At 41.4% G+C, this 26,200-nt stretch overlaps 1 protein-coding gene across 2 annotated transcripts in view; it reads left to right on the forward strand.

Moving 5' to 3' along the window:
• Positions 1-26,200, forward strand: part of LOC141049051 (anaphase-promoting complex subunit 1-like) — a 272,962-nt gene that overhangs the window by 206,118 nt on the left and 40,644 nt on the right. Inside the window, exons 30-31 of one of the 2 annotated variants that reach the window (XM_073545166.1) lie at positions 4,407-4,541; positions 19,050-19,132. In XM_073545166.1, coding sequence (XP_073401267.1) covers positions 4,407-4,541; positions 19,050-19,132 — 218 coding nt within the window. The remainder of the gene's footprint in view (positions 1-4,406; positions 4,542-19,049; positions 19,133-26,200) is intronic. The other variant, XM_073545167.1, reaches the window with a different exon arrangement.

Consider the following 26,200-nt stretch of genomic DNA (forward strand, 5'->3'; position numbering starts at 1 on the left):
GAAGACTGAGAACTTGACAGATGTCCTGACTGACACACTTCACAAGGAGGGTAAACCACAAAAGGTCATTGCTAAAGAAGCTGGCTGTTAACAGAGTGCTGTATCCAAGAATATTAATGGAAAGTTGAGTGGAAGGAAAAAGTGTGGTAGAAAAAGGTGCACAAGCAACCGGGGTCACCACAGCCTTGAAAGGATCAAGAAATGGCCATTCAAAAATTTGTGAGAGATTCACAAGGAGTTGACTGCTGCTGGAGTCATTGCTTCAAGAGCCACCACACACATACATATCCAGGACATGGGCTACAAGTGTCGTATTTCATGTGTAAAGCCACTCATGACCAATAGACGACTCCAGAAGCATCTTACCTGGAGAAAAAGAAATGGACTGTTGCTCAGTGGTCCAAGGTGGTGTTTTCAGATGAAAGTAAATTTTGCATTTCATTTGGAAATCAAGGTCCCAGAGTCTGGAGGAAGAGTGGAGAGGCCACAATCCAAGCTGCTTGAGGTCTGTTGTGACGTCTCCACAATCAGTGATGGTTTGGGGAGTCATGTGTTCTGCTGGTGTAAGTCCACTGTGTTTTATCAAGACCAAAGTCAGCACAACCGTCTATCAGGAAATTTTAGAGCACTTCATCCTTCCCTCTGCTGACAAGCTTTTTGGAGATACAAATTTCATGCTCCAGCAGGACTTGGCACCTGTCCACACTGCCAAAAGTACCAATACCTGGTTTAAAAACAACAGTATCACTGTGCTGGATTGGCCAACAAACTCGCCTGACCTTAACCCCACAGAGAATCTATTGGGTATTGTCAAGAGGATGATGAGAGACACCAGACCCAACAGTGCAGATGAGCTGAAGGCTGCTATCAAAGCAACCTGGGCTTCCATAGCACCTGAACAGTACCACAGGCTGATCGCCTCAATGCGTGGGCTGCATTGATGCAGTAACTGATGCAAAAGGAGCCCCGACCAAGTATTGAGTGCATTTACTGAACATACATTTCAGTAGGCCAACATTTTGGATTTTAAAATCATTTTTTAAGCTGGTGTTATAAAGTATTCTAATTTGCTGAGATAATGACTTTAGGGTTTTCATTGGCTGTAAGCCATAAACATCAACACTAACAGAAATAAACACTGGAAATAGATCACTCTGTTTGTAATGACTATATAACAAGTTTCACTTTTTGTATTGAAGAGCTGAAATTAACTTTTTGATGATATTCTAATTTTGTGTGAAGCACCTCTAACTCCTGTTCTTCCAGCCAGCCATAGTGTCAGAGCAGAAGAGATGAAAATAGAGACTGGGTGAGTATTACAGGACAAGGTGGTAAAATCTCTGTTTATATTTAGTGATGAGCGAGTATACTCGTTGCTCGGGTGTCCTGAGTATTTTGGCGTGCTCGGAGATTTAGATTTCCTCATCTTATCTGCATGATTTGCGACATGTAGACAGGCTGAATACATGTGGGAATTCACTAACAAACAGGCATTCTTCACATGTATTCAGCCTGTCTACAAGTCGCAAATCATGCAGATAAGAAGAAAAACTAAATCTCCAAGCAAGCCAAAATACTTGGAGGACGCCCAAGCATGCTCGGAAAAAGCAGAGCAACGAATATACTTGCTCATCACTATTTATATTCTCATGAATTCTCTTTCACTCAATGGCTGCTTCTGCCTGCTTCCTTTACCTCCTCGGTCCTGGCAACACAGATTCCAGCCAGTTAAGTTACTGAATAGAAACAGCTCTCCAGGGTGCTCACACATGCTCCCTACCCAGTCCAGAGGTTTATTTCCTTATGCCAATGTGGCCTTTCCATAAACCACTCCACTTGATCTTCGCTAACTGCCACATGATCTCTGTTAACTAGTTACCACAAGATTCTGAACTTCAGGGCGTACTTTCTTGTTGGCATTTCACCTTAACAGGTAAAACTCTTGGCAGGCTAGGCAGGACACCAGAATCTGAGTCTGGCTCCTCTGGCTGTAGACCATGGAGCAGTAGTGTGTCATGCGGTCTAGGGATGTTATTCTGCAGTGTTAGGTTCCTGTTTATCCTACTAGGGATAACATCAGCGTGGAGCTTTGTATGTTTACTTGCAAGTGGACCATCTAACTGAACTGCGGCGCATGATATTACAACATTTTTCTACTCTCAAGTCTCCTCCACACATGAGAACCAGTTTTTAGTTTGAGCTCCTAGGCTCAGGACAAGGTTGACAGTTGTTCTATGGCTCAGTCTAAGGTTGACCACCTTTATGGTTGCGAGTTACAGCTTTCAGGTACAGGGAAATGGGAAATGTAACTTTTAATTTTCTTGGCCCATCTCTTTGCTACGACAGCTGTTTTTTTTTTTTTTTTTACCTATTATAGTGTTTCATTGTTCAAGGATAAAGGCAATAACATTATTGGGAAATCTTTCTTGTGGGCATAAAAGGAATGGTTGCTTGTTTAACATTCTTTTTATCTGGATTTATTTGCGAACTCATAGCCATATCTCAGCTATATTTCCAGGCACACTTACAAGAAGCCAGATTACTGCGTGTTATCATAGACTACTCTGGTTCAAGTGGTAGGCATAGATATAACCTTTGAGTTATGCATCCTAGTTTTCTTCTCTCTTTAGACTTCTTTTTTTTTTTTTCTGTATTTATACTTTTGTCAAAGATCTCGAAATTCTCCTTTAGTAATGTGGCAGTTGATGTCATCTCACTAGAAACCTGTTAATTTTCTGAACATGTGATCTAATCTAGGAACTGGACCTAGGTAGTAATTCAAAAGTCCCCTTTCTTTTGAAATCACTATAAAATGTGCATGTCCTTATATACTGTTGTAAATGATGAAAACCCAGTCATCTTTTCTCCTTGGTGGCCAGTTGGCTGGTGTAGTTCTCTGCAGGAAGCGACTCTTGGTGATCTCTTTTCCATCAGTTTTTGGCATTGGACCTTAATTTGGTTCTTGATTAAGGTTGAATTTGGACATCGGTGAAATGGTCCGTGTACGAACCATGATATACAGACTGGCCACGGGTCACCTTACCTGAACACAATGGCCACATACAGTATATGCAAATGAGGCTGGTTAAGTTTAGGCCAGGTGACTTACAGCTGTTCTATACACAGACCATGTTTCATGAATGTCTCAATTTTGCCTTACTCATTTTCTTTTTGGTGGTCATCAGAACAATGTTATTAATGTCTTGCCCTCTTCCTCCTACTACAGAGATCTTCAACCTTCCATATAGCAAGGCAAGCGTTACCCTACCTTTTCTCTGTTTTTTGTTTTCCCTCAGTTGGTTTCAGCCTGCCTTGATAGGCCTGCTATCTCTGGGTAGACATATTTCTCTCCAGCTAATGGACCCTTCCAATAGAACAAATTCATAGTTTCACCTTGGAATAGTGTGTGTTATGTGTAGGTTTAAGGTTAGTTTTTCCTCTTTATTGCATTGTTCACGGACAGCAGTACTTTGGCTGTGCTCACTCTTTCTTTTCCCTCTCCTAGGAGATACTTTTTAACGTCCCAAGGTCTCTGTGTCCCCCATTAACAGGGCATTAAAAATGGATGTTTATTCTTATTATAAAATCCTTTTCTCATTGCATTCATTGTGCGACACACCACTTAGTCTTAATATCTCTTGCTACAATTAGATTAGGTCTGTGGGTGCAGGATGGCTACGGCTAATGAGGGGAACAAACACTATCCTATCTTAAGGGCCTGTCGCACTAAGCGATATCGCTAGCAATATCGCTATAACGTGTGACGTTATAGCGATATTGCTAGCGATATCACTGTGTGTGATACTTACCTCCGACCGGCTCCCCCGCTGGTTATCACTGATCGCGCGAGAACGTCCTGGACTGTTTCTCGTTGTCAGCTTCCTGCGGCGCTTCCTGTGGAGAGACGAGTGTGGAGCCGGGCGGGAGGACGCAGGATCGCCTAGTGTGACAGGTAAGTAGCGACCCCCGTCCCCAGCGATGTCGCTGGTGAGATCTGCCTGTTTAGCACCTCACTACCGACTACTTAGCGATGCACCAGCAATCCTGACCGCGTCATATCGCTGGTCGGGATCGCTGATGCATCGCTAAGTGTGACTGTACCTTAAGTTACAGCAGCTATAACCCATGGTTTCTGTCCTACAATGAACCTGGCGAGAAAAGTATTTTATGGTAAGTAAACAAAAAGTTTAATTTTTTTATTATCTTCATAATACATCATGAAATGGTACATGCCCTGATATCTTTTATAGTGGTTGTAGGTAGACAGCGGTCATAAGGATTATAATACATCCATGCCCATGAGCCCTAATTGTGCGTTTTCTGTGATTTTTACTACTTTGTATTTGATAGGTGTGGTTAATACTTGTCCTATTTGATCATAACTTTTGTATGTATCCCTCTTGCAGCATGGCAGCAATTTGATTGGTATGTCTGACTTGAATGTTCCAGAACAGCTATACCAATATATGGTAGGAGGACACAAGCGTTCACAAGTGGGGGTTAACCGGGAAAAACACAAGTCCCCAAGTTATCAGATCAAGGTAACTGAATGTCTGATAGGTTCCCTGTATTGCCTCGGCATAATTTTTTTTCTCCACATGCAAGGTTTATTGCATAAATTGATCCTATATTTATGTATTGAATAGTGTACTCATCTCCTTACTGTTTTTTTTAACTGTAAATTTTTATTAAAGTTTTTACAAAAAACAAAACCTATAACACATACATACATGTGAGATTAGAGAGATTACATTAGTAGGGTAGTGAGGGAAACCGTAGAGGGAAAAAACCCTTTAACCCCTTTCCTACATTAGACTTACTATTCCGTCCATGTGACCTGGGACCTACGTCCCAAGGACGGAATAGTACTTCTAATGCGATCAGCTGCACTTACAGGGGGAGTGCAGCTGATCGCGGCCGGGTGTCAGCTGATTGTGCCGGGTGTCAGCTGTGATAATGTGTCAGGGGCGGTCACGGACCGCCCCCGTCAGTTATTTTGTGTCAGTTAAAATCCGCCAAAATGGCGGAAATCGGATCCTTTTTTTTTTTTTGAAGGATCCGATGAAGGAAGAATTTTAAAGGAACCGCTGCCCGAGAGAGAGAATTTTTTTCTGTCTGCCAGAAATGATTTCAGGGTTACATTTCCGGCTGACTTCATTCCTCCAGGCATGCGCTCTATAAAAATGCGGATCCTGCAGCAAAAAAAAGTTGCATGGTCTGTCCAGGCATCTCGGCGGACGCAAAAAAATTGACGGATCCGCAAAAAAACGGATCCAACGGATGGCCATCCGTCAAGATCCGCCGGTAATGCAAATCAATGGGGAAAAAAATGAACCCGCCAAAAAAGATGGCGGATCCGTTTTTTTTTGCAAAAACGGCAGATTTTGACTGATGGTCAAAAACGGAAGTGTGAAACAGGCCTTAGCTGAGTTTTTCCCCATCCCCCTAGGAGAAGTATTTAACATATAAATAGTCGGGTCAAGTCCCACCTCCACATACAGAACCCTGGAGAATAACTGTCTCACTTCCTCCCAAAAACCTGTGATCACCAGATATGACCAGAAAATATGATAGAGTACCCACATCAGTTCCACATACCCAACATTTTTTTTTTTTTTTTTTTTTTAATGTAGAGTAAAGGGTTCAGCCTGTGGAGAAGATCAGGTGTGTGGTACCAAAACATCAGAATTTTATACGGAATCTCCTTATAAAGGGTGCAAATAGAGGATTTGGACCCTTTTTCCCAAATAATTTGCAAACTTTGAGGTGATATCCTCTGTCCTAATATAGACGCTCATCTGGACATGTAGGAGTGTTTTAGTTGGTGACCTTCTCGAAAAAGACGTAGAATCTTGTATATTTCTGAGATTAGACCTTTAGTTGAGGGTCCTCTCCTGCAAATCCTCTCAAAATCAGTCGGCCCTGAGACCCTTGAAAAGCCATAAAGCGAGGAAGCAAAATGTTTGATCTGTAGATACTGATAGAACTGTTTATTAGTGAAGGCAAATTCGGATTTGACAACATCAAATGTAAGAAGCATCTACCAGATCTGCAAACCGAAATAGTCCTGTAGAGGACCAGGGGTGAGCCATCGCATGATCCATACTATTTGGCAACAAGGGTTGAAATATGAATGAGATCATTGGAGAGTTAGGGGAGGCCAATCCAAACCTCTTCATACAAGAAAGCCATATTTCCCTTGTGAACTGCATGGAGCCAAACTCTGGAATTCTAATGATCCTAGATGACCATAATAGCGAATTTGGATAAATTGGTGCTAGCTATAATTTTTCTGCAGGGTGGGCCATTTATATGGATACACCTAAATAAAATGGGAATGGTTGATGACCCAAATCAGCGCGCTGAATTTGCAGAATGGGCAAAGCAAAAATTGGAACAGGACTCTCAGTTTACACAGAACATTATGTTCAGTGATGAGGTAAACTTTTTTGGGTGGGCCATTCATATGGATACACCTAATAAAATGGGAATGGTAACCGTTTTCTTGTGTAGGGTATCTTGCATTGAAATCTGCAATGACTGGGGTACTGCGATCTCCAGACATCAACACAATTTCTATCCGCTCCTCACGTGATAACCTCTGCGACATATCAATGGCTGTAAACAAAGAGAACCTTGTAAACAACTCATGAAAGAATAAAGTTGTTAAAACCAAGCACACCATTGTTTTTCTTGTGAAATTCTCAATGAGTTTGATGGCACATGACTCTCTTCCCATTGAAAAAAATTAAGATGGATCCAAAATGGCCAACTTCAAAATGGCTGATGGTCACCACCCATCTTGAAAAGTTTTCCCTCTCCCATATACTAATGTGCCACAAACAGAAAGTTGATATCACCAACCATTCCCATTTTATTTAGGTGTATCCATATAAATGGCCCACCCTGTATTTCTGTCCATTTGTTGTATGCCCAAAACTAGGACCAAGAGGGGATTATACGTAAATGAGCATCCCAATAGTATTTAATATCAGGGACTGAAACACCCCCCTGTGACTTGTGGGAGGAGAGGTTGGAGATCCACGTCGCTTATCATTCAAAACAAATCTCCACATAGCTGGTTGGAAGGATTTAAGTTCCCTTATGGGGACTCTGACCAGAAGGTTCTCAAAGAAGTAAAGTAATTTAGGAAGTAGAGACATTTTAAGTGAAATAACGCGGCCAATTAATGAGAGCAAGAAAGGCTTCCACCTGTCCATTAGTTTCCTCAAATCATTCAGGAGTGGAGGAAAGTTGGCTCTATATATGTTATCATAAGAGAATGATAGATTGGCCTCCAGCTTCCATCTGAATTTAAAGTTTAGCTTTAAATTATCCAATACATTAGGAGGGACATTTTGAGGAAGGGCTTCCATTTTTGAAGTACTTAATTTATACCCTGATAGTTCCCGATAGTTTTTAAGATCCTCCAGTAGGTTGGGGAGTGTGGTATGGAGGTTGGAAAGGGTTAAAAGGACAGCATCTGCAAATAAAAAGATCTTGAACATTTTGTTACGAACCTCTACTCCTAATATGTTAGTGTTTTGTCTTATCTTTTTTTTTTTTTTTTTTTTTTTTTTTTGATCCAATCTTATTTATTGGTGTGTAAACATGACAAACACTGACATAAAAAACATCAGAGCTACAACATTAGCACATAACATGACAGAGGAAGACATAAGCATTAACATACAGTAAATGTCTTGCATTAAAATTAAAACAGGAAAAAAAAACCTCAGGCTTATCTCCCAGAATGATAGTGTAATAAGTCTCTTGCCATCGGATGTATTTTAAAGGTAGGAGCCAAACCCCACACACCAAAACAGTAGAACCAGTTTTCAAACGTATGTTCTACTTCACATGACTTTGACACATTTGAATACCGGCTTTGCAGCCAGGGATCCCATATACGCCGAGTCTTCTTTTTTGCAGAGGCTGTTTGTCTAAGGGCTAATTCATGCTTAGTGAAAGTTAATTTTTCAACTACTTCTGTAATGGTTGGAACTGTAGCACATTTCCATTTAGCCGCCACTAGCAATCTAACTGCTATCAGTATGTGAGATAAGGCCCCCCCTGATCATATGTGGAAACTCCTCTGTTCCAATATGTAAGACTACCAGGCTAGGAGACAGCGTCAGGCCTACCCCAAGGATTTCTAGTATTAATCTGGCAATGTCCTTCCATAGATTTATTCAGAGCTGGACAGTCCCACCACGTGTTCTAGTGTCCCCCGAAGCCCACATCTCCTCCAACATAATGGGGATTGGTCCGGGCCAAAGTGAGCCACTTGTACCGGAAACCTGTACCAACGAAGGTGAATTTTTTTCAATTGTTCAAGATGGTTAAGACATGATGAGACCCGTAACACCTCTCCCAGAGCATCTCTCGAAGCCTCGGGCTCCAAGGATATACCCAGTGAACGTTCCCAGAGAGACGTATAAGGAAGTTTTATATCCACATCAGGATCATTCAGAGCCTTGTATAGGATGGACACTCCTTTGGGGCCGGATTCTGGTATTAAAAAATATCCATTAGCTCTGCTATCTATTTTGTAGTTAAAAAAGGGTGATTCCGGTGAAGTTGACAAAAGATGGCGTATCTGTAAGTATTGATAGAAATATCTGCGTATACCTGGGTGTTTGGATGCTAAGTGATCAAAGGGCAAAATCCCCGAGCTCCCCATCAAGTCCTGAAGGTTCCTAATCCCCGCTGTTATCCAGACTTGTAAGTCTGTATATGGAATATGTGCCTCAATAGCTCTGAGACACAATACTTAGGGGGATTTTAATTAGGGACGGGACTAATTTCCTCCAATACGGTAATGCGGCTACCATTGTTGGCAAACCTGGTGTATACTGGCTAATCTTAATAGCTTCAGCTTCCAAAACTAGGCGAGGAGAGTTCCTTTTAGCATAGAATATTTCAATTTGAAGCCATCTGTGGTCCCTGTCCATATGCCACCAATCCCTGAGTCCAGTTAGAACAGATGCTCTGTGATATGCCAAGAGGTTCGGCATGCCCATCCCTCCAAGATCATATGGATAATATAATAGGTTACTCGCTATCCTTGGCTGTTTATGTGCCCAGATATAGCGATTGGCCATTCGTTGAAGTAACAGGATATTCCTATTAGGGATTTTAGAAGGGATGCACCTAAAGAAATAGATAATTTTGGGAAGTATTATCATTTTAAAAATATTGATTCTCGCTATCCATGAGGTCATAATATTATAAAGTTTATCTAACTCTGATTTAATAGTTTTAGCTAGATTAGAGAATTTATTATCCACTATATTTTGGGAGCTTGTTAGTGTAATTCCAAAGTATGGGATACCGTCTGGCACCCACTTAAAGGGGAATCTATTCTCAAAAGATCTGCGCAGTGCATCTTGGAATGCAACTGGATATATCAAGGATTTCATAGGGTTTAGTTTGTAATATGATATTATACCAAATTCCTCCAGCACGGACATGACAGCAGAGAATGATGGCTCAACACACGAGATTATGACATCGTCTGTATAAAGTCCCACTTTGTGTTACCGGGCCCACTTTGATCCCCGAGATATTGGAATCTAATCCACTAAATATTACACTCTAGATTTCACTTCCCTATGATGAACTCTACTCTTCCCTATGATGCACCCGCCCTATCACCTGTGGCATATAATTTAGTTCTAAATTTCGTTAGATTATGGGTATATATTAAAAGGAAAGTTTCACGTAGTTTAAATCTAATCTGGAAAATTTCTTTTGAAACAGCAAGAGAAGGATTAGACTTATTTGTGGACTCTAAATGGTATAAGTGGGATATAAGGTCATTTTTGCTTTTTTCCCTTTTACATTTTAAAAAGTACGCCTGTTGTAGTAAAATTATCCTAATCACCGCTTTGAGTGGCCCATAGAGTCTCATCAGTGATCTCTTTGGAGTCATTTGTCTGGAAATAGTGCTTCAGTTTAGATTTAACCTTTGCAACTACCCAATCATTCAGTAATAACGACTCATTCAATCGCCTGAAGGCTGAGCTAACCTGATGAGAGAGTGCTAGTTGTAGAGAAATAGGCGCGTGGTCAGACCATGTGATTAGGCCTATGTCCGCAGATATACACCTCCGGAGGACAGCACTGTCTATCAAGAAATCATCTATCCTGCTGTATGTACGATGTCGGAAGGAATATAATGTATAGTCCCTTTCACTCGCATGGGAGTATCTCCAGAAATTGTGATAGTGATATTCATGTGCTAGCAATCTTAGCTCCCTCCGACTTCACCTTTTTCCTTGTGAACAATCCAAATTTCTATCCATAGGGAGATTAAAATCCCCACATACTATTTTCTCCCCTTGTTCCAATTCGGACATTTTTTGGAAAACTTTCCTCAGAAAAGAATGTTGTCCCTCATTAGGAGCATAAACAGCCGTTATAGTGTGAGGGTCACCATTAAGGGTGCATACAAGAATCAGAAATCTACCCGCCGGGTCTGCATATCTCTGCATGCATTTAAAGGCATACACACCCCCGCCGCCTTATTAGAGTTATTGGCGAAATATATATGTGGGAAATGAGGATGGTGAACCCTACAGTTATCCTCTCTAGCAAATGTGTCTCCTGCAGACAAACGATGTCAACCAGAGATTTCCTTACTTCCCTGCACAACATGGACCTTTTACCAGGGGCGTTTAGCCCTTTAACATTTAACGATAAGAGCTGCGCACACATGATTGTAAACGTGGGTGAAATACTTTTGCATAATTGTATATATTAATTTTGCCTCAAAGGGGTATATACTGGCTGTCACATAATTATATCCTATAAGCATATATTCCATCACACTTAAGCTACCAAAGTAGACGCGACTGAAAAAAAAAAACATAGACAAAAAGAGAAAAAAGGAAAAGATTGTAACACATAACCATGAACCGTGATCCTGGCGGTCACCGGGTAATGACCGACAAAGGTCGGATGTGGCGCAGAATCAAAATCTGCAAAGGGCAAGGTGAAACAGTCACAGTCCAGGAGTCCAAACAGAGAAAGGACCCGTCGGCGAGCTCCGGTCATCCCGACCACGACCCTTCCCTCATTTCAAGCCGGAGTCCAGTCTGGAACAATTCTTTTCTCCCCTGCAGACGGCTGTCTAGGTGACAGTGGAATCTTCCAACTTGTCAGCTTATTGTCTGCTTGTTTAGGAGATGAACATGTCACCGTGTGACCTCCATACATGATGATCAATTTTACATTATTAAATCCCCATTTAAACTTAATGTTGCCATCTGAGGGTCTTGCATATATGAGTGTATTCCCATCTTTTAGCCAAGGTTGCTGCTGATAGATCTGGGAATACCAGCAGATTGTTTAGTTCAGTAGGCAATTTAGGAGGTTTCCTCAACTGCCGCATAAATGCATCCTTAGTAGAGAAAAAATGGACACAGGCTAAAGTGTTTCTAGGCAGAGCATGATCTATGTGCCTGGGTTTTGGAATTCTATGAATCCTGTCAATCAGGAGATCCCTTGGAGACAGTGTGGGAAGTACAGCTTGTATAAAATTATGCATGAAGGGGGCTAGGTCTTCATCAGCTACCTCTTCTGGTATAGCCCGTATACGAACGTTATTTCTCCTGGATCTGTCTTCCAGGTCATGCAATTTGTCAAGCACTTGAACTAGTTCCCCCTTAAGTGCCTCATTTTCATCCACCAAGGCATTAATGGAAGTAGCATATTCCACCATTTTGTTTTCAACATGTGAAGTATGTTCTCCCAGGGAGCATATGTCCCCTCTTATTTCTTTTAACATGGAGTGCATGTCCTCTTTTAGGGAGGAACGGATGGAGGCTAAGAATTCCCTCATATCCCCTTTAGTCATTGGGGTAGAGCTGCTATGCCTGTCCCCCTCTGCGTTCATACCTCTTCCAGAGCCTTGTGAGGACATGGAGTACCTGGAGGGGGATGCAGCCGCCATCTTCCCTGAAGCATGTGCAGTCTCCCTTAGGAAAGAAATCTGGCAGCCGCGGCGGGGAGCTTTTCTGCGACCTACCGCGTGTCATCATGAGCCCAGATATGTGAGGCAGCCGGCAGTTACTTTTTTGAAGGTCGGGTGCACCGTGGAGAGCTGATATGTGCTGCTTTCGGTCGGTAGATGCTGGAGCTCTGGCTCTAAGCAGCCATCACAGTCTGCATGCAGGCCACGCCCCCCCGGGTTTTGTCTCATCATTGCCGCTAATGGTTCTATACACATGACCTATAATAGGGGTGAAAGGGGGCAGCCCTGTCGGGTACCATTTAACAAATTGAATGGGGGGAGTACTGATGAAGGGAAGCTTAACTGAGGCCGAAGGAGAACTGTACAGTGCCCTTATAGCTATTAGAAAAGGACCCAATATGCCAAAAATTTTCAGTGTCTTAAACAGGAAAGACCAGTCAAGACGGTCAAAAGCCTTTTCCGCATCTAGACTCCATATGAGAGACTGTAAATTACCTGTGCATTACCCCAAAAGGAACTTCCCATTATATTGCCATTGTGTGCCAATTTATAATGCAATGACATGGAATTCCCTGTGACCTGTCTTTTAATATTATAAATATTCTTTCAGTATTTCTCGCAGTTCAGTTAGTCCTGCCTATGTAGTGTTTCTGGCACGGACATTTTATACAATATATTACACCTTTAGTGTAACACGTTATATGCATTTTTTTTCGTTGTACATACTTTTTCTGAAATTTCAAAGGTGTATATTGGATCATGAGTTCTCATTGTCCTACATACTACACAATTTTACATGGGGGAAAAAAAAACTTTATTTTTCCTCAAATTACTTGTTTATTTCTCACTACGGTTGGTGCTATTCTACTTGCTAGACTGCGGACTTTTCTAAATATTAATCTGCGTTTGGATGGAATGAGGTCATCTGTTTTACCTCTTTTACACACTGATTCAGTGGACGATTCCTTGTTGGAAATTACTGTACACACTACTACCTCACAATTCTTTTAACGCTATGGAAAGGGGAGAAATAATGGCAGATTCCACTGTAAATCTAGATAAAGGCTATAAACCCCATCCACGAAGGAACCAATCCGACTGGACCCAATAGACATGCATAATCGATTTGAAATCCTAACAAATGAAAATATGGAGGACACAACACAGAATAGAATAGGAAAAATGAAATTCTCCAATAAAAACATGCGCAAAGAGAATACTTAATAAGGAAAGAGCTCATTATTATTATTATTATTTATTTATATAGCACCATTGATTCCATGGTGCTGTACATGAGAAGGGGTTACATACAAATTACAGATATCACTTACAGTAAACAAACTTCCAATGACAGGCTGGTACAGAGGGAAGAGAACCCTGCCCTTTCGGGCTTACATGCTACAGGATGGTGGGGAAGGAGACAGTAGGTTTGTGGGTTGCAGCAGTTCTGGTGTTGGTTGAGGTGATATCTCCAGTAATGGTGAGAGAGAAGGAGGTCATTGCAGGCTGTAGGCTTTCTTGAAGAGGTGGGTTTTCAGGTTCCGTCTGAAGGATCCAAATGTGGTTGATAGTCGGACACGTTGGGGCAAAGAATTCCAGAGGATAGGGGCAATTCGCGAGAAGTCCTGGAGGCGGTTGGGTGAGGAGCGAATAAGTGTGGAGGAGAGAAGGAGATCTTGGGAGGATCGGAGATTACGTGAGGGAAGGTATCGGGAGATTAGTTCAGAGACATATGGTGGAGGCAGGTTATAGATGGCCTTGTAGGTCAGTATTAGTAATTTGAACTGGATACGCTGAGGAAATGGGAGCCAGTGAAGAGATTTGCAGATGGGAGCAGCGGCGGAGTAGCGCGGAGAAAGATGAATTAGTCGGGCAACAGAGTTAAGGATGGACTGGAGAGGAGCGAGGGTGTTAGCAGTGAGACCACAGAAAAGGATGTTGCAGTAGTCGAGGCGGGAGATGATGAGGGCATGCACAAACATTTTAATAGATTGAAGGTTGAGGAAAGGACGGACTCTGGAAATATTTTTGAGCTGGAGGCCACAGGAGGTAGAAAGAGCTTGGATGTGTGGTTTGAAGGACAGGGCAGAGTCAAAGGTTACTCCGAGGCAGCGGACTTCCGGTAGTGAGTTAAGCGTGATGTCATTATTTGTTATAGCTAGGTTGGGTAAGGAAGATCTGTGAGATGGAGGAAAGATGATGAGTTCAGATTTGTCCACAATGAGCTTGAGTAAGCGAGAGGAGAAGGAGGAGGGATATGGCTGATAGAAACTCTGGGATTCTGGACAGCAGAGAGGTGACGTCTGGGCCAGAGAGGTAGATCTGAGTGTCATCAGCATAAAGGTGGTACTGGAATCCGTTGGGCTTTGAGTTGCCCCAGACCAAGCGTATAGATTGAGACGAGTAGGGGTCCTAAAACAGAGCCTTGGGGGACTCCAACAGAGAGAGGGTGGGATGAGGAGGTAGTGTGGGAGACGCTGAATGTGCGGTTGGAAAGGTATGAGGAGATCCAGGATAGGGCGAGGTCTTTGATGCCAAAGGAGGAGAGGATCTGTAGTCGGAGGCAGTGGTCAACTCTGTCAAATGCAGAGGACAGGTCTAGAAGCAAAAGTATAGAGCATTGTCTGTTTGCTTTGGCTGTAAGTAGGTCGTTAGTAATTTTAGTCAGGGCTGTCTCAGTGGAGTGATGGGGGCGGAAACCAGATTGTAGATTGTCAAAGAGCAAGTTACATGATAGGTGGGAGGAAAGTTTAGCGTTGGCGTGCTGCTCCAAGAGTTTGGAAGCGAATGGGAGCAACGATATTGGGCGATAGCTGGACATAGCGGTTGGATCAAGGGTTGGCTTTTTAAGGATAGGCGTGATTGTGGCATGTTTGAAAGTAGAAGGGCAGGTACCGGCTGTTAGTGATAGGTTGAAGAGGTGGGTTAGGGATGGGATAAGTGTGGTGGTGAGGTTGGGGAGGAGGTGGGATGGGATCGAGTGCACAGGTTGTGAGGTTCGATTTGGAGAAGAGACAATTAAGCTCCCCTTCAGTGATGTTGGAGAGGGAGGTTATGGGGTTTGGGCATTGGTCTGGTATACAAAGGGGTTGTGGTGGTTGAATGATGAAGACTTGCCTTGTTTGGTCAATATTATTTTTGAAGTGTGTGGCAAAGTCCTCGGCAAAGATGAGGGAGGTTGGAGGGGGCAGTGGTGGGCGGAGGAGGGAGATAAAAGTTTTGAGTGACTGGGGTTGTAAGATAGGGAAGATGCGAGGGTTGTGAAGTAGACCTGTTTAGCAGAGGTAAGGGCAGATTTGAAAGCGAGTGTTGCCTGTTTGAATGCGTTGAAGTCGTCTTGCGAATTTGTTTTCTTCCAAAGCCGCACTGCAATCCTGGACACTTGCCGGAGCTTTTTAGTGGTGTTATTGTGCCAGGGTTGTCTGTTGATGCGTCGCATTCTGCCATGTACAAGAGGGGCGACCGTGTCAATAGCTGATGCAAGAGTGGCATTGTAGAAAGCAGTGGCACTGTCTGTGTCGTGGAGTGACGATATGGATGCCAATGGTAGAATAGAGTCAGAGAGCTTGTGGGTGTCTAGGTGTGCGGGGGTGCGCATGTTACTGACATGGGTGCCAGGAGAGAAGGACAGGGATGAGAAAGTGAGTAGATGGTGGTCGGATAGAGGGAGAGGGGAGGTGGTGAAGTTAGAGAGCAGAGGCGGGTGAAGACCAGGTCTAATGTATGTCCGTCTGTGTGGGTGGCTTAGGAGGACCACTGAGTATTAGTCCAAAGGATTGAAGTAAGGGACAGGAGTTTGGAGGCTGCTGACTGAAGGGTATCAGTGGGGATGTTGAAGTCAGGGGATGATAGTGGGGATGTCAGTAGAAAGAAAATGAAGAAGCCAGGTAGAGAATTGGTCAATGAAGGCAGTGGTCTGGCCGGGAGGTCGGTATATGACGGCCACTTGGAGGTTGGAGGGAGAGTAGATGCGGACGGAGTGGACTTCAAAATTATAAAAGGATTTCTAATAGTTTCTTTTTCTCCAAACCCACCCCAAGAAAAGTAAAAGGGGCTGTGTGGGGGAGAAATTTGTCCCCCCCCCCCCCCCCCCCAAAAAAAAAAAAATGAAGGCAAACACAATAGCCACGGCTCAAAAAATATTTAATCTTCGTAAATATAATATAACAAAGGCAGAGCATATTTTGCAGCAAAAAGTTTTAAAATTTGCCCATACCAGTTAATATGTTTGATGCATATTAGGTATAAAGAAGTTTATGCACAATTTGGCTTTGAAATAGTATTTATAAGTATCTAACATAATCTATGCGTCTGTTACATGACAATAATACATGCAAAAAGCTGGGCTGGGATCCAACAACCAGATTTCAAAAAGAACTGAAAACACTAATCAATAGGGGAAAGAAAATAAATATATTATCTGCACAGGACTACAAATATATTAACATCCAAAACCCGTGCTTTGCAATGTTTTATCATGTACCAACAATCCATAAGGATGAAAATAACCCTCCGGGAAGACCAATGATGATGTCTTGAATAAATTTCGTCATAGCAATTCTTTTCTGAGTACCTCGAACATATATTGTAGAGATATGTCCTGACGTTACCCATATATATTAAGCACACAACACAATTTTTGCAGATATTACAAAGCATCCAATGGAAATCACACTACATCATGGACACATTGGATATAACAAAAAAAATTGCTGCAAAAAAGTCCTATGGTATTGATAGAAAATGCATGCCTTGCATAAGTGCATATACATACATTTAGTGGCCAAAAAAGGGAACAATGTTCATAGTATAAAATGCGAGAAAGCCTCTTAACAAAGTGTTCAAAAAGATAGCCTTGTATTGGTGTTTCCCCACTTGTTATTGGCACTGTTGGATTTATTATACTAAATAAAATCTACATTTTATGATGAAAAAATGTAAAAAAATTTGCATTGTTGTATATACTAAATAAAATCCATTTTTTATGGTAATTAAGCTTCAAATTTTTTCTTCGGTTTTTGGAAACGTTTTATCGATGACCTCTATTTTATTTGGGCATGGGTCAGGACTCTTTTACTTTATTTTTAAATGATATAAATAAAAACAGTTTTAATTTATTTTTGACACCCACGACTAGTACTACGTCTGTCAATTTTTTAGACATTACGAAATTTTTGGATGGTAACCATCTGGTTACTAAAACATATAACAAGCCAACTGATAGCAACTGTCTATCTGAATGTAGTCATTACTATTTGCCAGTGTGGCTTGAAAATATTCCAAAAGGACAATCAATAAGAATTTAAATAAACTGCACAAAACATAATTACAATAAATAACAGATAAATTTAGTTCAGAAAGGAGATGGTAAACCCAAGTTCAGAGAAATAAAAACTGTAGAAAATATGCTGAGAGAATCTTTATTAATCACTAATAAAATAAAAAAAGCATTCGAACCTAATATCATACTTAATGTGCCAATTATATCTCAATATGACCAGGAACACAAGCTACTAATACGCATTGTGGAAAAACATTGGTCACTACTACAGGGAGATAAAATAATATTGGATCTCATTTCATCAAAACCCAGTTTCATAATCTGAAAAGCCCGCAATCTAGCACCAACAGTAGAGAGAAATAATTTGAGTAAAAATAAAGGTTTTTTCCCTGTAAAATTGTGTAACGTGTAGGACTACGGGAAATCATGATCCAATATAGGTACACCTTTTGAAATGTCAGAAAAGTATGCACAACGATAAAATGCATAGAACGTGTTACACTAAAGGTGTAATATATTGTATAAAATATCTGGGCCAGAAACACTACATAGGCAGGACAAAACATGACCTGCGAGTAAGACTCAAAGAGCATTTATAGTAATAAAAGACAGCTCACAAGGCATCCCTTGTCCTTACATTATACATTGCTACACAATGGGAATATAATGGGAAGTTCCTTTTGAGGTGTGGAAAAAGTAGAAAAACATTGAAGTGGGGGAAACTTTGCAACACTAATGTCGGAAAATAGACGGATCCTCACATTAAATGCTTTAAACCAGCAGGTCTCAATAGTGAGAGAGAATTATTTGCATTATAAAAACCTGATCAGATCCTGAAACAAGGTACTTGCCTTATAAAGACTGCCACAAACTGCAGTTGTAATCCCTGATGAAGGCGGTCACAACCGCAGAAACGCGTTGGACAAGCAAGCACTCTCTTCCTGAGAGAGTGAGCCAGTACTGCGTGAGTGATGTCCCGCACCTGCAAGGCTGCAGCTTTTTTGAATGGAGGTCAGTGTAGGAGTAACCAGCCGGCACCATACTGACACTGTTCACTATACACATATTACATGGATCTACAATACAGGATCACCCACAAGCACAAACGTGGCAACAGGATTCCCTGACATAGGATCCCTCGCACTGCTCCAGGACGGAGCGATACCGTCTTCTATTGTGAACCGGTAAGGAGAGCTGTTCCAGCTATCCTTTTCACATTACGAGCTTTCATCCAAATACTCTTTCAGCGCATCTCAAATCTTTCTTTACATTTTATTAAATTAAAAAAACTGACTCCATAGATGGACGACTTATGACTGTTATTAAAATGAAGGGAGGCTATATTGATCACTAGTGTTTTTGTTTATTTTTTAAATGGCATGTGTTTTTGTATATTTTGTGGTGTTTTGTTATTCTCACTTAAACACATGATGAAAAACCATTGAGATGGGAACATTTACATTTTTCATTTAACTACATAATAATTCTGTACACCAATAGTTGCCCGATAATTCCGCCACATATATATATATTCTCCTAAGAATGACAAAACCTCACTTTTATTTTCTATTTTAGGTTTATCAAACTTTTGGATTTACCAACAGCACTGTAGTAGTTGTTCAATTATAATAAAATCTTCAAAAATACAACTTGCCTAATAGTTGTGCACACAGTGTATATATGTATCTCTTTTTCCGTATGTGAAATTTGGATATGTACCTGCTGTTTGTACATATGTTAATAAGTGCAGATGCTTGTTATTAAGTACTAACACATTTTCTGTATTTGCAGGAAGGAGACACAATCAATGTGGATGTTACATGCCCCGGAGCAACTCTGGCATTAGCTATGATTTATTTAAAGACCAACAACAGGTAATAGAAGAGTAAAGCATGATTCATTCAGAGCAGTATGTGATTTTACTGAAAATGAAATTCTAATGATCATATTCCATTAACCCCTTCCTGACATCAGACGTACTATCCCGTCCATGGGACCTGGGCCCCTATGCCCATGGACGGGATAGTACGTCTAGTGCGATCAGCGGCGCCCACGTGGTGAGCGCCGCTGATCGCGGCCGGGTGTCAGCTAATTATCACAGCTGACACCCGGCACAATGTGTCAGGGGCGGTCACGGACCGCCCCGACACGTTAACCCTTTGCACACCGCGATCAAACATGATCGCGGTGTACCGGGGGTTAAAGGGAAGCATCGGCAGGGAGGGAGCTCCCAAAAGATCATGTTTGTGGAAAAAATATTATTTTTTTATTTTCACGCCCGGGCGTTATAAACTTCTGTGAAGCACTGGAGGGGTTCAAAGTGCTCACCACACATCTAGATAAGTTCCTTGGGGGGGAGGGGGGGTCTAGTTTACAAAATGGTGTCATTTGTGAGGGGGTTTCCACTGTTTAGGTACATCAGGGGTTTTCCAATCGCGACATGGTGTCCGATCTCAATTCCAGCCAAAAACATCAAATGGCGCTGCTTCCCTTCCGAGCTCTGCCATGTGCCAAAATAGTGGTTTACCCCCACATGTGGGGTATCAGCGTACTCAGGACAAATTGCACAATAACTTTTAGGGTCATGTTACCCTTGAGATAAACAGCAAAAAAGTGGGTTAAATACCCACAAATTCTCACGATACAGAGTACCGAATCAGCAATCGAGAAATAACATAAAACATAACTTTTAATAATAAATGTAAAAGCTACCAAAGATAGTAGTGCAAGTAAATCACTAAATCAAAAACCACAAAAAATAAATAAAGGAGGTAACTGTATGAGTCTCTATGACAGATTACTACCAATATATACATGTGGCTATTCCAAGTCCAAAATTTTTGAGAGATTGGACCAGAAAAATACTTGGACTAAACCAGTGCAAAAAAGGCCAAGTAAAAAATGAACAGTTTCCTTATCAGAGGAACTAAAGAGGCCTCTACCCTGTAAAGGTTATCAAGGAATATGCCTATTCATGTATATAATAAGGACATAACAATAAACCCATCAACAAAGAAATGTGAAAAGGAAAGATCTCACCACATGAAGATGGAGGATGTCCAGGATCAGATGTCCCATCAGAGTCATATCAGGTCAGGAAAAAAGGGGGGTTCACCCTATACAAGCCCTGTTTGAATTATAACTGACACCCATGACTCCCGCCCTAACAAGGGCAGTCCACATCTAATCCCTATAAACCATAGCCCTACAAAATCCCTGTGCATCCCGACGCGTTTCGTCACTAAATGTCTCTTCAGGGGACATATTAGCACAAACTGGGCATCATGACAGAGTATACAGGCTGCCTCCTAAGATGAGGATTAGGAGGCAGCCTGTATACTCTGTCATGATGCCCAGTTTGTGCTAATATGTCCCCTGAAGAGTCATTTAGTGACGAAACGCGTCGGGATGCACAGGGATTTTGTAGGGCTATGGTTTATAGGGATTAGATGTGGACTGCCCTTGTTAGGGCGGGAGTCATGGGTGTCAGTTATAGTTCAAACAGGGCTTGTATAGGGTGAACCCCCCTTTTTTCCTGACCTGATAGGACTCTGATGGGACATCTGATCCTGGACATCCTCCATCTTCATGTGGTGAGATCTTTCCTTTTCACATTTCTTTGTTGATGGGTTTATTGTTATGTCCTTATTATATACATGAATAGGCATATTCCTTGATAACCTTTACAGGGTAGAGGCCTCTTTAGTTCCTCTGATAAGGAAACTGTTCATGTTACCCTTGGGAAAATAAAAATTGGTGGTGAAAAGATAATTTTTGTGGAAAAAATGATTTTTTAATTGTACCGATGTACGTTATAAACTTCTGTGAAGCCCTTGTGGGTTCAAAGTTCTCACAACATATCTAGATAAGTTCCTTGGGGGGTCTAGTTTCCAAAATGGGGTCACTTGTGGGGGGTTTCCACTGTTTAGGTACATCAGGGGCTCTCCAAACGTGACATGGCGTCCGATCTGAATTCTAGCCAATTTTGCATTGAAAAAGTCAAACGGCGCTCCTTGCCTTCTGAGGTCTGCCATGCGCCGAAACAGTGGTTCCCCCACACATATCAGGTATCAGCGTACTCAGGACAAATTGAACAATAACTTTTGCAGTCCAATTTCTCCTTTTACCCTTGGTAAAATAAAAAAAAATTAAACCTGAAGTATTTTTTTTGTGAAAAAAAAGTTAGATGTTCATTTTTTTTTTTAAATATTCAAAAAATTACTGTGACGCACCTAAAGGGTTAATACTTCTTGAATGTGGTTTTGAGCACCTTAAGGGGTGCAGTTTTTAGAATGGTGTCACTTTTGGGTATTTTCTATCATAGACCCCTCAAAGTGGCTTCAAATGTGATGTGGTCCGTAAAAAATAAATGGTGTTGCAAAAATGAGAAATCGCTGGTCAATTTTTAACCCTTATAACTTCCTAACAAAAAAAAATTTTGGTTCCAAAATTGTGCTGATGTAAAGTAAACATGTGGGAAATGTTACTTATCAAGTTTTTTGTGTGCCGTATCTCTGTGATTTAAGGGCATAAAAATTGAAAGTTGGAAATTTGCAAAATTTCCAAAATTTTCGCCAAATTTCTTTTTTTTTCACTAATAAACGCAAGTTATTTGAATTAAATTTTACCACTAACATAAAGTACAATATGTCACGAGAAAACAATGTCAGAATCACCGGTATCCACGGAAGCGTTTCAGAGTTATTACCTCATAAAGGCACAGTGGTCAGAATTGTAAAAATTGTCCCGGTCATGAACGTGCAAACCACCCTTGGGGGTGAAGGGGTTAACAACCTAAACTTCTCCTTTGCTCCAGCTTGTTTTTTGTCGCACCTGTTATTGGTCTTTTTCTTTGACAAGATGCATTGGTGACTCAACCACTGATTGTTTGCAACCTCTCAACAAAGACGTGGGGCAGCTGTGAAAGTATAGGGGGGTGTTATTTTTACTGTGGGAAAGTCTTAGGAGGATAGAAATGTAATAATGGAGAACCACTTTGAATGTATTATTTAAACAAAAGAAAACTTGCCTACATTTGTATGTGTTTTTTTGTGGGACACCAATTGGTTGTCATGTAAAATGTGAGGGGTTTTGCTTGGATTTCAGATAGTATTTCATCATTTTAAATTTATTTTCCAAGACATTAGAGCTCTTACCCAAATTTAGTTTTTCTTATTGGGGAGGGGGGCGGTGGTATTAGCATGGACTGTGGAGAGTGGTTATAAAGAGCAGCTTTCTCTGGAGGACCTGAGCTGCCCTACATTACACCATACATTATATTTCATCCATTGTGATGGCTCTGCAGTGAAATTGAACACTTCACAAGATTACAATTGACAACCCCATAATCATTTATCCACAGGATAGGTGATAATGTCTTGATTGGAGCTGGTTCAATCACTGGGACCCAAACTGTTCAGCATAATTGGGAAATTTTATCCTTGTTAGAATGGAGCAGCGGTGTGCATGCTCGACTACAGCTCCATTCATTCATTATGACGCTTCTGAGTGCTGCGCTTGTATTTTTTTTTTTTTTTCCAACAGCCCCCATAAAAGTGAAAAAAGGATGAGATGATCCAGCTTTCAAAATTTACTAGGTTAAAAAGTAAGCACCTTTATGCATTTTGAACATCCATTGTGTTCTTTAACTAAGCTGTACACGTGCTGAATACAGAGTAATTTAAACAACCATAAACCAATTGGAACACAAATGGTCAGTCACATGATAAAGGGTCATGATTGGATAAAAGCTCCACATGGAGATAAACTTAAAGGACGCACATAAACAAGAAATAAAAGCATAGCAAATATATACATATGAACAAAAAAAACACTCTGGCATTAACCCCTTGACGTCCAATGACGGACACAGTCCGTCATTGGATGTCTCCCCCGCTTTGATGAGGGTTCCGGTGGTGAGCCCGCATCAAAGCTGGGATATGCCAGCTGTTTTGAACAACTGACATGTGCCCGCAATAGGCACAGGTGGAATTGCGAACCACCTGCTCCCATCAACTAGTTAAACGCCCTGTCAAACGCTGACAGCGGCCTTTAACCAGCGCTTCCGGCCGTAACATGATCAGGGGTCAGCGATGCATTGGCATAACAACCAGAGGTCGCCTGGAGACCTCTATGTTTGTTGATGCCTGATTGCTATGAGCGCCACCCGGTGGCTGTATTTTCCCTCCCCTTCTACACAGAGCCATAACTTTTTTATTTTTCCGTCAATATGGCCATGTGAGGGCTTGTTTTTTTTGCGGGACAAGTTGTACTTTTGAACGACACCATTGGTTTTACCATGTCGTGTACTACAAAACGGGAAAAAAAATTCTAAGTGCGGTGAAAAAAAAAGTGCAATCCCACAATTGTTATTTGTTTGGCTTTTTTGCTAGGTTAACTAAATGATAAAACTGACCTGCCATTATGATTCTCCAGGTCACTACGAGTTCAGTCACCAAACATGTCTAGGTTCTTTTTTATCTAAGTGGTGAAAAAAAATTCCAAAATTTGTTAAAAAAATTGTGCCGTATTCCAAGACTCGTAGTGTCTCCATTTTTTGCGATCTTGGGTTGGGTGAGGGCTTATTTTTGTGCACCGAGCTGACGTTTTTAATGATACCACTTTTGTGCAGATACATTCTTTTGATCTCCCGTTATTGCATTTTAATACAATGTCACAGAGACCAAAAAAATGTAATTGTGGCGTTTTGATTTTTTTTCTTGCTACGCCGTTTGCTATCGGGTTAATCCTCTTTTTTATTGATAGATCGGGCAATTCTGAACGCGGCAATACAAAATATGGGTATGTTTGATTTTGCTTATTTTATTTTGAATGGGGCGAAAGGGGGGTGATTTGAACTTTTATATTTTTTTTTCACATTTTTAAAAACATTTTTTTTTAAATTTTGGCATGCTTCAATAGCCTCCATAGGAGGCTAGAAGCTGCCACAATTTGATTGGCTCTGCTACATAAAGGCGATGCTCAGATCACCTACAGTGCCTACAAGTAGTATTCAACCCCCTGCAGATTTAGCAGGTTTACACATTCGGAATTAACTTGGCATTGTGACATTTGGACTGTAGATCAGCCTGGAAGTGTGAAATGCACTGCAGCAAAAAAGAATGTTATTTCTTTGTTTAATTTTTTTTTAAATTGTGAAAAGTTTATTCAGAGGGTCATTTATTATTCAACCCCTCAAACCACCAGAATTCTGTTTGGTTCCCCTAAAGTATTAAGAAGTATTTCAGGCACAAAGAACAATGAGCTTCACATGTTTGGATTAATTATCTCTTTTTCCAGCCTTTTCTGACTATTTAAGACCCTCCCCAAACTTGTGAACAGCACTCATACATGGTCAACATGGGAAAGACAAAGGAGCATTCCAAGGCCATCAGAGACAAGATCGTGGATGGTCACAAGGCTGGCAAGGGGTACAAAACCCTTTCCAAGGAGTTGGGCCTACCTGTCTCCACTGTTGGGAGCATCATCCGGAAGTGAAAGGCTTATGGAACTACTGTTAGCCTTCCACGGCCTGGACAGCCTTTGAAAGTTTCCTCCCGTGCCGAGGCCAGGCTTGTCCGAAGAGTCAAGGCTAACCCAAGGACAACAAGGAAGGAGCTCCGGGAAGATCTCATGGCAGTGGGGACATTGGTTTCAGTCAATACCATAAGTAACGTACTCCACCACAATGGTCTCCGTTCCAGACGAGCCCGTAAGGTACCTTTACTTTCAAAGCGTCATGTCAAGGCTCGTCTACAGTTTGCTCATGATCACTTGGAGGACTCTGAGACAGACTGGTTCAAGGTTCTCTGGTCTGATGAGACCAAGATCGAGATCTTTGGTGCCAACCACACACGTGACGTTTGGAGACTGGATGGCACTGCATACGACCCCAAGAATACCATCCCTACAGTCAAGCATGGTGGTGGCAGCATCATGCTGTGGGGCTGTTTCTCAGCCAAGGGGCCTGGCCATCTGGTCCGCATCCATGGGAAGATGGATAGCACGGCCTACCTGGAGATTTTGGCCAAGAACCTCCGCTCCTCCATCAAGGATCTTAAGATGGGTCGTCATTTCATCTTCCAACAAGACAACGACCCAAAGCACACAGCCAAGAAAACCAAGGCCTGGTTCAAGAGGCAAAAAATCAAGGTGTTGGAGTGGCCTAGTCAGTCTCCTGACCTTAACCCAATTGAAAACTTGTGGAAGGAGCTCAAGATTAAAGTCCACATGAGACACCCAAAGAACCTAGATAACTTGGAGAAGATCTGCATGAAGGAGTGGGCCAAGATAACTCCAGAGACCTGTGCCGGCCTGATCAGGTCTTATAAAAGACGATTATTAGCTGTAATTGCAAATAAGGGTTATTCCACAAAATATTAAACCTAGGGGTTGAATAATAATTGATCCACACTTTTATGTTTAAAATTTATTAAAATTTAACTGAGCAACATAACTTTTTGGTTTGTAAGATTTATGCATCTGTTAATAAATCCTGCTCTTGTGTGAAGTTTGAAGGCTCTAACTTATTTGCATCTTATCAAACCTGCTAAATCTGCAGGGGGTTGAATACTACTTGTAGGCACTGTATATGTAGCAGAAAATGAAAATGCAAAACCAAAAATACCTCTGGTCGTTAAGGTGTTAATAATGAAACATAAATTCCCGCTTTACATATTAACCATTAGGGCCACAAGTGTCCATGTTAGGCCTCCAATACGCTTCCCTATCCAAGAGATGCTTTCTAATTTCACCGCCCCTAGGATTTGCGAGTACTCACTCTATTCCAAAGATTTGCATTGAGGTAGTATCGTTTTCATACGGTACACCGCACATACAGTTTATTGCATGTGGTGCTTTTTATGACATAAATCACATGGTCACTAGTGCAGTTAATATATTGTTTGATATTAAATCCTTGAGTCTAATTAGTGTTGGAAAAG

The sequence above is a fragment of the Dendrobates tinctorius genome, unplaced genomic scaffold (assembly GCF_039654945.1).
Source record: "Dendrobates tinctorius isolate UK_male_01 unplaced genomic scaffold, ASM3965494v1 ptg000140l, whole genome shotgun sequence".
NCBI lineage: Eukaryota > Metazoa > Chordata > Amphibia > Anura > Dendrobatidae > Dendrobates > Dendrobates tinctorius.